General features: G+C 38.9%; 1 protein-coding gene across 1 annotated transcript; it reads right to left on the bottom strand.

Annotated features, from left to right (window-relative positions):
• Positions 1–434: 434 nt before the first annotated feature.
• On the bottom strand, positions 435–1,067 carry LOC146627488 (uncharacterized). The gene has a single exon (XM_085357153.1). The coding sequence runs from the start codon at positions 1,065–1,067 to the stop codon at positions 435–437; it is 633 nt and encodes a 210-aa protein (XP_085213279.1).
• Between the last annotated feature and the right edge of the window lie 13,782 nt (positions 1,068–14,849).

Raw genomic sequence — 14,849 nt, 5'->3', positions numbered from 1 at the left:
TCCATTTTAGCAAAGTTCCTTTGCTTCTGCAAAGTTTTTACAATTTCTGCATCTTTTCAGCTTTTTCAGCTACTTTTTGCATACAGCTTCAGCTTTAAGCATCCACACTGCATTTTCGCAGGAAATGCAAATTTTTCTAGTTGATAATTTATTTTCCGTGTTGATGGTGTGCTTAAACTGTTCATCAGTGAAGTAGCAGCAGTTACAGCTGATGTTGTAGAAGAAATTATTTTCCGGGTCTATATCCTTTTCTAAGTCTAGAACATTATGGTCTGTGTATCGAAATGTTCTCAGTTCCAGATTATCATAAAGAGAATTCCAATGAGTTATGTTGATATTGTTGCCGGATGCAGATGAAGTTCTTTTGGACTGTGCCATGTGTTGTGTTGTGTGTCACGTCACATGTGTATTCATACCTCCAGAGTAAGTTTACCTCAGTATTTGTCCAGCTCCTCCATATTTCTGATGACCAACACTTTGGCTTGTTCCGGTGTTCCATTGAGTTTAATGAATACTTTGCAGTTGGTGGTCCATGTATTTTGAATTTTTCCCTGTTTCTTCAAGTAACGTGCTTTCCTGGCAATGTCCGCATTTCTTTTTATCAGATGTTCGTTCATGAAGACATCGGATCCTTTCAGTTTCTTTCCTTGTTTTAACAGTGCTGTTTTCTGTTTTCTGTTTGCAAATCTCACAATGATGGCTGGTTTGTCACTGTCATTTTTTCGGGGTAGAGGGTGGCAAGCCTCAATGTTGTTATAATCCACTTCCACACCTTTGGACCGTAGAAAGGTAACCACTTGATGCTCCGTGGAGTTGACATCTTCCTCTCCTGGCCCTCCTACATTGTCAGTGGCGACCGCCCGGGCGTATGACCGGGGTTTGATGCGAAGCCCCGTGATGATAACATCGTTCATCCGGGTGTACTGCTCCAAATCCGCCACTCTGTTCTCCAGGTACGCCAGCCGCCGATCCTTCTCAGCGTTCTGGATGCGGAGAGCCTTAACTTCAGCGACCAGGTCCAGGATGGCTTTCTGCTGCAGTTTGACAGTAGAAATCTCCTCTGTCATAAACTCCAGCAACTTCTTAATATCGTCTCCTTCCTCGGCTGACAGAACTTTTTTCGGGCCCATGCTGAGAGACGCTCTTGTAGCTTTGCCGTGACGACCGGCTAGCTAGTTGATGCTAGCGTCCTTCCTCTCACTCACCGTTACGGTTCAAAAACATCAACTTATGAGTTTTCGAGAGGTCGCAAATGACGAGCCACCACAGGTTTAGTACGCTGATCTTCAAAAAAGTCTCGAAAGTTAGAAAGACGTCAAATAGGTGTTGTAAAAATGCTTTATATCCTTCTAGTGCCGAGAGCTCGAAAAAAAACTCCTCTTCACGCCGCCATGTTATTTTTTTTATTTATGTGGATGTTCTCTGGTGACCTGTAATCGTTTTTCTTTGGTGCCAAAGACTATTACCTCAGTTTTGTTTTTGTTTAGCTGGAGAAAATTGTGGCACAGCCAGTCATTAATTTCCTCAATGCATTTACCAAGAGCCTGTACAGGGCCTCGGTCTCCTGGTGACATTGTGATATATATTTGTGTGTCATCTGCATAGCTGTGGTAGTTTATTTTGTTGTTCTTTATAATCTGTGCCAGTGGGAGCATGTAAATGTTAAACAGAAGGGGTCCCAAGATGGAACCTTGGGGAACTCCACATGTGTTACTTGTCTGCTCAGATGTGAAGTTACCTATTGATACAAAGTATTTCCTGTTTTCTAAGTATGTTTTGAACCAGTTTAGTACAGTTCCTGAAAGACCTGCCCAGTTCTCCAGTCGTTTGAGTAATATGTTGTGGTCAACTGTATCAAATGCTGCACTGAGATCCAGTAAAACTAAGACTGACATTGTTCCACTGTCTGTATTCAGACATATGTCATTGAACACTTTGGTCAGAGCGGTTTCAGTGCTGTGGTTCTGTCTAAAACCTGACTGGAAGGCATCGTAGCAATTATTCTGTTTTAAGAAGTAACTGAGCTGTTGAGAAACTGCTTTTTCAATGATCTTACTTAAAAATGGGAGATTTGAGATCGTAGATGACCTGTTGTACCTCCTGAGCTACAGCCACCCTATTTCACATTATAATGACATTTCAAGTCATTATGGAGATGAAATAAAGAATAAATAAATCTTGTATGAATCAAGTGATCAGTTAAAAATAAATCAGTAAAATAAATACATATTTTGAAACACACTTTAGTGTCATAAACATGTATTTTTTATTAAGCATTTTTCATTAACCAAGATAAATCACAACAGCTTTTTTGATGGTTAGATGTAGAAAAGAAAACAAAGCATTCACCCGAGCTGCTGAGCACATGGAGCATAAAAGCCTTCGATGCTCTCCTGCCTAACTGCAGAGAAGCAAATCTCTACCACTAACATCAGCACAAAAACTACACCTGGAGTTTTTAAGTGTAATATGTAGGTGACCTAGTGCTTCTGTCCCATATTTTGCATTATGACTATTTACTGTGATGTGAACACAGCTTATATATTACCCCTACTAACGCTTAGTCAGAGGTGCTCAGTGATGGTTATTGAAGATGTGTTTGTTTGCTTTCTTGCTGCTGTGATTTTGCTCTTCCAGAAACATCTCTAGCAACGGACTATTGTGTAGCACACCCAGCCTCTTTCCACTTAACATCCCTCTCCTCAATGCTGCATTTTGTGTGAAAAGCACGTTGGCACACCCGTGGCAGTCTTGACATGCGTAAATGTTCATGTTGCCAGTGTGTGTCATTACCTCTGTCCCTCTCCTTCTTTCTCTCTTTCTTTTTTTTTTGTTGTTTTTGCAACTGCCCTCTGTTTTCTTCTGTCTTCCTTTGGCTCTGCATGCACCAACAGACAAACACACACAGACACACTTACGACCCCCCATGTCCCATGTGCTGGTCCTGGCTACAGCTCCAATTACCTGGTGGCTGCAGCAGTAGGCCCCTAAATAGATTGTAGCACCAAACAGGCATGTCTGCAAAGGATCGCTCAGTGGGAGACGAGGAGGAAGAGGGGTTGCTGGGCTAGAAAGAAGCTGGAGGACGAAAAAGCAAGGGGAGAGTAAGCAAGAAAGTTGGGCTACAAACGAGGCGAGAGAGAGAAGAAAAAGAGGTTGTCTAAGCATTTGGACTGAACAGGGAGGAAATGTCCCTCATTGCAAAGTAAGTAAAGATCAAGAAAAGAAGGCACATTTATCTCCATTTTGCTAAATCCACTTGACATGTCATACAAATTTAAAGCCATAACTTGCAGGTACATGTTACATAGTTGATTTGTGAATCCGTTTCTCTCAATCTCTCTGTATTTTATGTCATCGTCATCATTCCCACTCTGTATTTTGCTCTCCCGTCTTTTACCGTAATACCCCTTTTCTCCTCTCATCCCTCCCGTCTCGTTTCAGCTCGTGAAGGATAAGAGGAGAGAATGAGGAGGAGGAGGAGACAGAGGAAAAGGAAAGCTAGCAGAATAAGGGCCACGAGTGGGTGAGAATAAAAGGTGGGTGAGAATGAAAGGAAGCTGTCATTTCCTACAGAGCTTAAGAAATGATCTTACTGAGCCTAATGCACGATACAATTTGTGTGATTTATACAAAATAGAAATAAAAGCAAATTGGCATTATTTATCTATTTTTGTATCCAAAAACAAAACTGCCACATTAAAGCAAAAAACATCATGAAAACCTGCTGGATACATTCAACAGTCTTAATAAAACTGCAGCGAAAGCTTTTTATTTTTATTTAAATCTCTATCTTTAGTAATGTGTTTCAAAAATTAATGGCCAATGTTACTACAATCAGAAGGAGAGTAGCTGTTCTGTCTCTTTATGTTGGCTTGAAATCACATAAAAATAGAAAATTATTCGTTATTGACACAACATTATTTGAACAGCAATACTGTCCTATTAAGCAAAATCAGCCTTGCATTTATTACACAAATGCAGGAACACTTTACTTTGAATCTTTAACATCACACAATCACATTGATAATTGTATATTAATACACATAGTGATATATATCAGTGTAGTGTGTCAACAGTCACACACTTTGTATTGTTATTACATTGTGTTTTTGACTACAAGCCACATTCGCCCATTTGTGTGCTTTCTGTCACACACGCTCGCACTCTAACGGACGCATCAGGGCAGTTTGGGGTTCAGTATCTTACCCACGGTCACCTCGACGTGGGGACTGGTTTAAACCACCAACCATCCTGTGGGAAGACTGCCTGCTTAAAGCCAGACTTCTCCAGCCACCACATTACACGCCATGAAAATTATATCTTTAAATATATTTACATCAATACATCATTAGATATAGTGTAATAATACATAAACATTATGAATATATGAAATGCCACATTAATGTCAACTCCATCCATTTTCTAGCACTCGGGGGAGTAGCAGTCTACAAAGAAATAGACTGGCATCCTCCCACGAGCCACCTCCTCTAGCTGTTCTGGGGGATACCAAGGATTTCCTTAGCTAGCCAATAGTAATAATGTCTTATCATAACTGCACTACTGTATAGCTCTGTGTAAATAATCATTCTGTACATACGATAATTTTTAACCCTACAACTGTTTACAACTTGCATAGTTCCCATTTCTGTATAACTGTATATCTGAGATATACAGTTATACAGTTATTTATTTCATATTCTGTATAGTTTTTCATATTTATATCCTGTTCATAGCCTGTACATAGCTTGTACTCACTACAGCCTGTACATACTTATAGTTATAGAATATTCACAACATACTTCATACCGTGTACATTATAACATACCATAATAGACCCATTTCTGTAATATACTTACATATCTATACTATTGCTAATATATATTGTAATATATCTATATCACTAAAGCACTTCTGGATGGATGCAAACTGCATTTCGTTGCTCTGTACCTGTGCATGTGCAATGACAATAAAGTTGAATTCTATTCTATTCTATTCTATTCTTTTATTGAGCATGCCTCCTAGGTGAAACACCTCACCTAAGAGGCAACCAGGAGGAATCCTAGTCAAATGCCTAATGTATAGGAGCATCTGCTCTACTCTGATCTCCTCTTGAATGACGGAGTTCCTCTCCCTGTCTCTGATGGTGAGCCCAGATACCTAATGCCTTGATTATATTCTGATGGACACAAACAGCTGGAGACCTGACGGGTGAGCAGTCATTCTTCTTTGAAGCCCACTGCCAGAGGCCATTGTGTATAGTCGGTACACTGTTTCTCCGAAGACAAGTCTGCGAGGTTCCAAGAAAACAGGCAGGCACACTGACCTTCCCCGTCTGATGACATAATTGATGTCACTCAAAAAATAGACCCTAGTGGAATCACAAAACATATAATTGAGACTTAATTAGGAAGCTGATTTTCCAAATTCCATTCGCAGTTTTATTCACAATCTGAGAATGTGGGCAAGAATGTTGATGAAGCAGTAAATTCAGCAGCTTTGACACTCACCTTTTTCTTACCACAACAGACTGTGGAGGCTATGCCAACCCATCTGTCAGTTTCCGTTCCAATATTAACCCCACTAGTGAATGAGAACCCAAGATACTTGAAAAACTGAAATATTTTCATTTTCCACTTTTTTCTGAAAACCATGTCCACGTCCTCGTGGTTCTCCTGCCACTACACATTTAGCTGCAGACTGCCCCACATCATTGTTCATTGAAGCTCACGTTGTAGCTTCAAATAAGCCAGAAAAATCAGAGACTTGATGTTAGGAGCACCGTCTGGCTCTTGGCTGTGCCTAGAAATTCTGACCGTAACAGTTATGAAGAGAGCTTGTGATGAAGGGCAACCTATATCTCGATATCCCATACTCCCCAAGCACCTCCAACAGCCCAAAATACACAGTTGAATGACTTCTTCTAGTCCAAAACCACACAAAGAATGGTTTTTGTCCCATGAACCCTCCTGTATCCTCCAGAGGATAAAGATCAAGTGTTTTAGGACCAGGACGAAAACCATAATATTATTCCTGAATTTGAGGTTAGCCTAACAGGCAGACAGTCATCTTCAATATCCTGGCATAGACCTTCTCAAGGTGGGTGCTGTTATCGTGTTAGTCATGTATTATCTGTTGTATAAATACATTAGACATACATTAGAATATCTGTGTGCTCTGATACCTTTATTGATAGCCATATTATGTAATGCTCACACATGTCTGAAACATCCTGATGTTGACAACATCTGGTGTTGAAACTCCTCCTGTAACAAGCATGCTCTTCAGTTAAAGGTCTGTTCCCGTAGCTCCCATGGTCAGTTAAAATTTAGCTGTGACAACCAAAACACACTGAACTCATTCAAAGATTCAAATATTCAATTCGATTCAATTCAAGTTATTTATATAGCGCTCTTCACAGGATAAAATCCACAAAGTGCTTCACAGCAATATAAAAGCAGATATACAAAAAAAAAACAGCACAATCAAGCATTCAGCACAAATCTAATTAAAAGCTAAATAAATGAGTCTTAAACTGCTTTTTAAAAGAATAAATACAATCAAGGCAACATAATGATGGAGGGAGAGCATTCCACAACCTGAGGGCCACCGCTCTAAAGATCTATCTCCTCTGGTCTTAAAACGTGTTCATGAGACTACCAACAGCCTTTGATGAGATGATCTCAGGCTGCGAGAGGGAGCGCGGGGTTCTAAAAGATCAGAAATGTAGGCAGGGGCATCACAATTCAAAGCTTTAAAAGTCGGTACCAAGATTTTAAAATGAATTCTGAAATGTACTGGAAGCCAGTGTAATGAATGTAAAGCTGGTGTAATGTGCTCTCTTTTTCGTGTCTTAGTTAAAAGCCTTGCAGCAACATTCTGGACTAACTGGAGACGGTCAAGATTCCTTTTGCTCAAACAAAGATGACGACTGTTACAATAATCTAAGCGAGAAGAAATAAAAGCATGAATAACCATTTCTTTCTAACTCGGATTTTTTTTCTCATACTTTACTGTGTCGTTACTCATGAAGCGATGTAGCTTCATGTGCCTTTGTAAGCACTTTGTGTTTAACAGTCAACATTTATTCCCTGTCAGGTCTCACAAAGAGATAGTTGTTCATCTTTGTGGTGGTTTGTCATGTCATACATATATTGTATTTCTACATTTATTTATATAACATATTCTTATGAACTTTATTGTATCTCCTGTCTCCACCCTGAAAAGAATTTGAATGAATAATAAAGTATTATTTACTGGTGTCCTCAGCAGAAACTAGAGCCATATTGCTGTCAGATGTTTCTGTTATAGAATCGATGTTGTTTTGACGGACTCGGTCTTAGAAAATATTGATTTGTGTGTACATGTTTTTTACGTCACTACAATAGAAAGAGTGATATTAGTCCTATAATAACATTTAAGACCTGGAGCTGGACTTGTTTAGCATCAGGGTGTGAAAGAAGTCATTTCTGTTTATACTCCCACTGATGTGTTTTTTCCCCCTTGAACAAGTAAACATATAAGGCAGTGTAATGCTGAATAGATTATATAAAAGAGGATACTATGATTCACAATAATTACACTGTTCAACACTATGAGTCATAATAATTACACCATTCAGCACATTTTGTAGATGAGCAGGCTTCGTAGTGGAAAAGAGTCAGCAACACCTTTGTGGAAGACAAACAGCTCTCTGCCGAACTATTGCTTAAATAGATTACCAGCAAGATGCACAAAATCATACACAACAGCAGATGAAGTTAATACAGTTGTGAGTTTTCACTTGACTCTCTGGCATCTTGTATAAAAATAGCATGTAGATCCTCTTTTAGAAGCAATAACTTCTGTGAGATTTTTTATCAGTCTCTAATATCATTGTGGAAACATTATAGTCCACTCTTCTTTACAATATTGCTTTAAGTTCTTGGAGGTTTGCGGACATTCATTCATAAACAGCTCTCGTTTGGGCTCGTGAGTCTATTTCAGTAAGGTTGAAGTCTGGACTTTGACTCGGACATTGCAACACTTCGATTATTTTCTCTTTCAGTCAGTCTGCTATAGACTTGCCGGTGTGCTTGGGATCATTGTCACATTGTGTGCCCCAGTGTCATCCAAGCTTTAGCTGTTGGACAGATGACCTCAGATGAACTCTTCTAGTTTACAGAAGAGTTTAAGGTTGACTCAGTGACTGCAAGGTGCTCAGGTCCTGTGGCTGCAAGCCCAAATCATCACCCCTCCACCACCATGCTTAACAACTGGCATTCAGTGTTTATGCTGATTGGCTGTGTTTGGTTTTCACCAAAGGTGGCTTTTAAGGACTTCCGGGCAAAAGCTCATTCTTTATAAAAAGAACATGGCAGCACAGCTTTGGTTTGCAAGCCATACTTGTTCATGTGTAATTTCTAGCTGAACTTTATCTCATTAGACATGCTTACTGTGGCTCAGAGTACGGGGTGGGGCATTATAACACATTTGATAGACCCAGACCAGCAAACTGCCAGAAGTTCTGCTTTTATAGAGGTGGCCACATGGTCTGATGATCAATAAGTACATTTGCAAAAAAGATGTTATTCAAGTCAAAGTCAAAAACCACATGTACAGATCATACACAGGAATTTGAAGTTGCAATGCTACCACAGCCCTCAGTGTACAATGAACAACTAAAAGATAAACAGATCAAAAATAAAATTAAAAAAAGTGAAAGTGTTAGAAAAATAAAAAGTGTTATTCATGGGTCTGCACAGAGTCATGTGAAAATGTTCTTTTTTGCATGACTGCAGCAGCATTCAGGCTTGACTATGCAAGCAATTTTGAATTCAACATTAAGTGTCTAATAATAAACATTAGATAAACAACTGGAGTTTACAATTTCTAATATAAACCCTAATTAAATGTCATTCATGTTATCCAAGTGTTTACCCAAAGCTGTTCAAATGAGATTAGATGTATATGAATTCCTGGAACTCTTACAACAGAGTAAAAGTTACTATCACTCCATTAAAGTAATAGTACTGCATTTAACAAAGTAAATAAGCTCTTTTTTTCTTCCACTTATAGTTAAAAATAGATTAATTTAATAAGTAAGTTTTACAAATATTACTATACTAAACAGTGTTTGGGCTGCTTGTTAAGACTGCCAGTGTTGATGCATTAACATATTTGCAGAATTTGAATCTTGCTGTAAGTCAAATTAGGGCAGTTTTAATGTGTCTGAGCCATATTTAATATTTTCATTCTATCTTTAGTAGTAGGTGCAACACGAAAAAGATAAAAATGCCCTAGCACACAACGTAAACACGCATTAAAGTGAATATTCATCATTCATTTTTATACATAGCCAGAACACAGTCTGCTTGGCTCAACTTGGCTAAAATAAATCTATATTTCTTTTTTCAGTCATTTTTCTTTAACCTATTAATAATGTGCTTTTTTAGAGTGCTTGCATTATTACTTAATTTGACTGAGATATACATATTTACACAGCACTGTTTGTACTCTACCTGCTGAGTGCAGCATGAATACTCTAAATATTATTATTAGAGTATTAAAGCCAAGATTAAATATCATCATGAGCTGGCACAGAAAACAACAAGGTTATTGAATGAAACTAATGAAAAAAAAAAAAACTAGTCAAGTTTGAGCTCGTCTGAAGAAAAGGTAAATCTGGGCATTGAGCTTTTGTTCTTGATAAATGTCCTTTTAATTTTAGGTTTGTTGTGCACAGATGCATTTTTAAAGGTTTAATCCATTACTTCTGGCACTCTGAATAATTTTGAAATTTTAAATAAGAGCTGGGGAAATAAGTAGATGATTAAATAAATTATTTCTCTACCTTTTTCTTATACATATAGCACTTACAGCACCACACTGGCAAAAAATCTACAAGAAATATACAAGTAAATTTAACAGAATAACACAAAACAGTCATAAAATAATAATAGATTTAAATATAACATGTTAATAGATAAAAGGTGTCTTACAGCTCTGTTTAGAGCTCCAACTATAATGTCTTGGACAGTTTGCTCAAGGGACTATTGGCTATGTCCCCCAACAAATAAATAAGTAAAGAGAAAATAAACTCTATGCTTCTTCCTGCCCGTCACCAAACACTGCACACTTTTAACAAAGCATTTAGTAGCTAGTTAGCCAAAATAAGCCTAGTCCATGTCAGCTTTAAAGCTCCACCTGCTGTTTTTCCAGTAGCAGCAGACTTCTGCAGGTAAATCTGTTTATAGATAAGCTCTTGTTTCAATTAGTTTAAAAGCTGTGTGGTCTCCCTCTTTGTCTTGGTAGTGACATCAAATTCCACCAAATTGTTTGCAGCTTCTTTAAACTGAAACAAAGTCAGTGAGTGCAGAACATTTCAGTTGGACTAATGGCTACAAAGTCCCAGTATCAGTCGCTGGGTCTTCACAGCCCATCAGTGACTTTTACCCGGATTTACTTTTAATGTCAAAGGAAATGTCTCAGCCAGACATTTTTTAGATTTGAGATCAGTTCACAGGTCAAATTCCCTGGTTTACTCATTCACCAGTGTGTTTTGGTAAACGTCTCACCCTCTGTGGTACACAGGTCAACTAGAGAAGCGTGTTATTTATGCCTTTTTGTGGTCTCCATCAACTATACTTCTTCTGACTCTTAAAAGAAAAATGTCCTCTTTTTCTTTCCTCTGTCTTCTTACCCACAACCGAAGGAGCGTGAGCGTGTTTTTCCACATCTCCATATTTTCAGCGAGGATCTGTCGTGTTCTTCTTTAGCACGTGTGGGTGGGTGTCTCTGTCTGTGTGTGTTTGGGTGTGTGTCCAATGCCAGTCCCACATTCTGCATCATCATTCATCTCAATTTAACAGTGTTCAATGTGTGACTCCCTGCCTGTGTGTGTGTGTGTGTGTGTGTGTGTGTGTGTGTGTGTGTGTGTGTGTGTGTGTGTGTGTGTGTGTGTGTGTGTGTGTGTGTGTGGCCATCGGAGCCTGTAGATGTATAAATCATTGGTCGAGATTACGGCTGTTTTATTATTCATGATGCAGGCCTTTTATTGCCAGCGATATTTATCTCTTTGCTATCTCCCATGACCTGCAAGAGAAGGAGGGAGGAAAAGAGGAAGAGAAGGAAAGAGGGAGGGAAAAACTGTGTGTTTGTAGGGGGTGGGAGGCCTTAGCGAAGCTGTACATAAATACATTTGTTAGGTGGGCGGGTGTGGTTGAGTATTTGTGCGTGCATGTGTGTTTTGTGAGTGTTACCTTCGATTCTCCCACCATGAGGACCAGAAACCTCACACCACAGTCCTACATAGCACGTTTTCCTCTCCTTCCCTTTTCTCAGTCCTTGTTATCACTCTTTTTATTATTGTAATAGTATGTTTTCTAAAGTCATATTAATGAAGCAAAAGATCACCACTTTATGACTTTCTTATTTACATAATGACATAACATCTATATTTTCAGTGACCGCATAGCCCAGGTCAGGAAAAATGTCTGTTTTAGTTTTTCATCTGATGTCAAAGTTTTACTTTTGACAGTTTGGGTGAAAAGTACTTATCGTAAATGTTCGTGATGTGTTGTCCTGAAGGGATATCGCATACCTTTTTTGTTCTAAGTTATGTATTTATGGTTGTATTTTCGTGCATTTCACATTATTACCGCAGCGTAGTGCAGGTAGATGTCCCTGTAATCTGTAATCACTGTAACCAGGTGAGTCATTAAGAATAATTTACAATGATGGGTTGGCAAAAGGCAAAGCTCAGAACAAAATGAGAGAAGCTGCAAAGGAATACCGAGTCAAATGCGGCAGGCCTCGGGAGAACGTCACAAGACACCCATGGGTAAAATACCGCCATCTTCTGGTAAAAGTTTTAGTCTAATTCTGTAGATGGTAATTGCAAAAACTGCATTATAGAGTAGCTTGCAGAGGTGGGACCAAGTCATTGTTTTGCAAGTCTCAAGTAAGTCTCAAGTCTTTATCCTCAAGTCTCAAGTCAAGTCTCAAGTAATGTCAGGCAAGTCAGAGTCGAGTCTCAAGTCACTGGTGTAAAAGTCCGAGTCAAGTCACAAGCCTGAAACTTTGAATTTCAAGTCCTTTCGAGTCTTTAAAAAAAACAAACGAAAAAATAATGGTGCAGTTATGCTAAATGTAAATATTAGACCATGTAATTTTAAAATCTGTGTTTTTCTCAACACATGACAAAATAGTGAACTTAGAAAATATACACAAATTGTGAAATTGCACCTCTTTAAAATGCAGCTCAATTAAACTTAGCTCCAAGAATAATTTTCACCGACAGTTCTGAGATAAGCTGCATGTTATTCTTGGATGCGGTTGTAGGACCGGCTTTAAAATCGCATGACAAAAATATCATACACATAAAAAAAAAACTGTATCACCAACGTAGCCTGGACAACATTTGCTAGTTAGATGAAGTCAGCTATCTCATCCTAGCATATTTATATGCATATTTATAATTACACGGTTCTTGGAGTGAGTGCATACACTCATGAAGTTTAGTAACTTCAGGTCACTGCAACAAGCCCAGGTACAGTTTACTGACGGATGGGTGCAGGACCTTGAAATGCACCGTGTAGAACGAAAGACCATCGTACCTATCATAAGTTTACCAGTCTCACAAATTGTCGTCATAAATACACATTCCTTAACCGTTTATTAATAGGACCTTTGAGCTCAATGGTAATTAATTAGTAGTGGAAATAATTTCTGGTACCCATCACAGAAATGTAGCAGTGACAATAATACTGTATGCTGTAATCGTACTGGGCAATTAGTGATACAAAAAACCTGTTTTATCCTGTGAATAAAAGTATATGTTTTTGTCAATGTACCATAATAACAGAAGCGAAACGCAATATTGTGTCAGGACAATTCACTATTTATGCACAATAAATAAAGGAGCATAGCGCGACAATTTCTGTTCAGCGCCAGACTTACTTGTAACCTATATCACCAATTATGTTAAGAAAAATGACGTATTAACTACTACAAAACTCTGACCTTCGTGTAAATGCTTGGAGCAGACTAACCTGTGAGCTGGAGTGTTCTGGGACGTTATATTTGATCTTTGAATGGCTGCAATCCAGGCCATCCGTCGCGTCTTTGTTACTTCGGAAACATGGCTCGAACAATTTCTCTTCAACGACGTAATCCGATAACAACCGATCTCTTTACCCGTCGGCTTCCTGTGGCTGTCATGCGACCGGCTATTGCAGTTAATAATACAAAAGCTTCTTGACATTTTTGTGTTTCTTTTTATCGCTGTATAACTGATTTTAATTGAAAGCCTGCATGCGCTAGTACCGCTTGCCACGAGTTCCCAGAATCCTTTGCGGTTCTACCCGTGAATGACGTCACATTTTCAATCTCTATATAATATGCATGTTAAATTTTATATTTGGGGTAAAATATCAAGTCTTTTCAAGTAAACCGGTTCAAGTCCAATTCAAGTCCCAAGTCATTGGTGTAAAAGTCCAAGTCAAGTCACAAGTCTTAGAACATTTTTTCAAGTCAAGTCTAAAGTCATAAAATTAATGACTCGAGTCTGACTCGAGTCCAAGTCATGTGACTCGAGTCCACACCTCTGGTAGCTTGCATACATGCCCATCTCCCATCCTCATTCCACACACTGCCTCCCCCTAAATATAGGGAACAATATTGGTAAGGACAAGTTTCCAATGTGGACTGAATTTCTGAGGATTCTCAGCCATACTCATCTTCTGGGGAAGCTAATCCACTGCCTTTCTGGCCAGTGTGCCAATGTCCAGTGAACGTGCGAGCCAAGTTTTTTCACTCATCGCTCTTTCCTCTGTTCTCCCATCTTTACTCACTATTTCTATTTCTGTCAGAGCAGCTTGCATCTCTGAAGCATGCATATCACTTGTGAATGTTTGCTAATGGCTGGAGTTCTTGCCAGTTTTTTTTAGAAACTCTTCCAGTCAGAGATGCTCAAATAACTAAGTCTTTGAGGAAGCTCTTAAAAAAGACTGAGCACAGGGAAGGGGAACTAATCCTCCCACAAAGAGCAACCTAATACCTCATGAAAATCTCATTAACTTCTGACCTTGGTGCAATGATGGAAAATTGTATTCTGTGAATCCTCTGTCACCATAGGTGCAGTGGACCACACCCAGAAACGTTTAGACTTTCTGACTGCTGAAAAACTTTAGACAAACACAAAAAATCCTAAAATTACATATATTCAGGCTAAACAGTTCCTGAGTAACCAATGAGTAACTGCCCACTAAAATGCTCCTGCAAGACCTGTATACGTTCTTTCTCTGTGTGCATTTCCAATTCAGTTCACCTCGGTTTTATTTGTATAGTGCCAAATCACAACAACAGTTGCCTCCAGGCACGTGACAGTGTACTGTAAAGCTACAACCCTACAATAAAACACAGAAAACCTCAACAACCGAAACCAAAACTAACATGATGTATGAGCCAGCTAGTAGAAAGCACAGCCAAGCACAAGATGCATCTCACTTTCAAAAGAGGCTTCCTCCAGCAGATTGCAGCTCCTGTTTTAGCTGATGATGTCCTGGTCTTAGGCCAAGTGTAGTATCCAGTAAACCATATCAATTCACATCTGCTTTACTTACCTGATAGACCTATTTCAGCTTCATCACTTTCTCTGTGTGCTGATTCACTGCATACAGATGCCTGAGGAAGAAGCTTGAGAAAAATGCTACAAAACACATTTACATTTTGCTTTGAGATGCCAACGTTATGTCGTTCTGCCTTGGTCAGGTTTGTTTAATAAAGAATCTATTTCTCTGTATTTTTATCAGTTTTGTAGCCCTCTCGTCTCAGTTGTTTTTTGTCTGTTGACAGCGCTGCAACAATGC

Source organism: Diplotaxodon limnothrissa, linkage group LG7, assembly GCF_057381915.1.
Source record: "Diplotaxodon limnothrissa isolate DT_005_m linkage group LG7, D_limnothrissa_male_GT1.1, whole genome shotgun sequence".
In the NCBI taxonomy this organism is placed as follows: domain Eukaryota; kingdom Metazoa; phylum Chordata; class Actinopteri; order Cichliformes; family Cichlidae; genus Diplotaxodon; species Diplotaxodon limnothrissa.
Note: the sequence above shows the minus strand (reverse complement) of the source record. Positions and strands in the feature narration are given on the sequence as shown.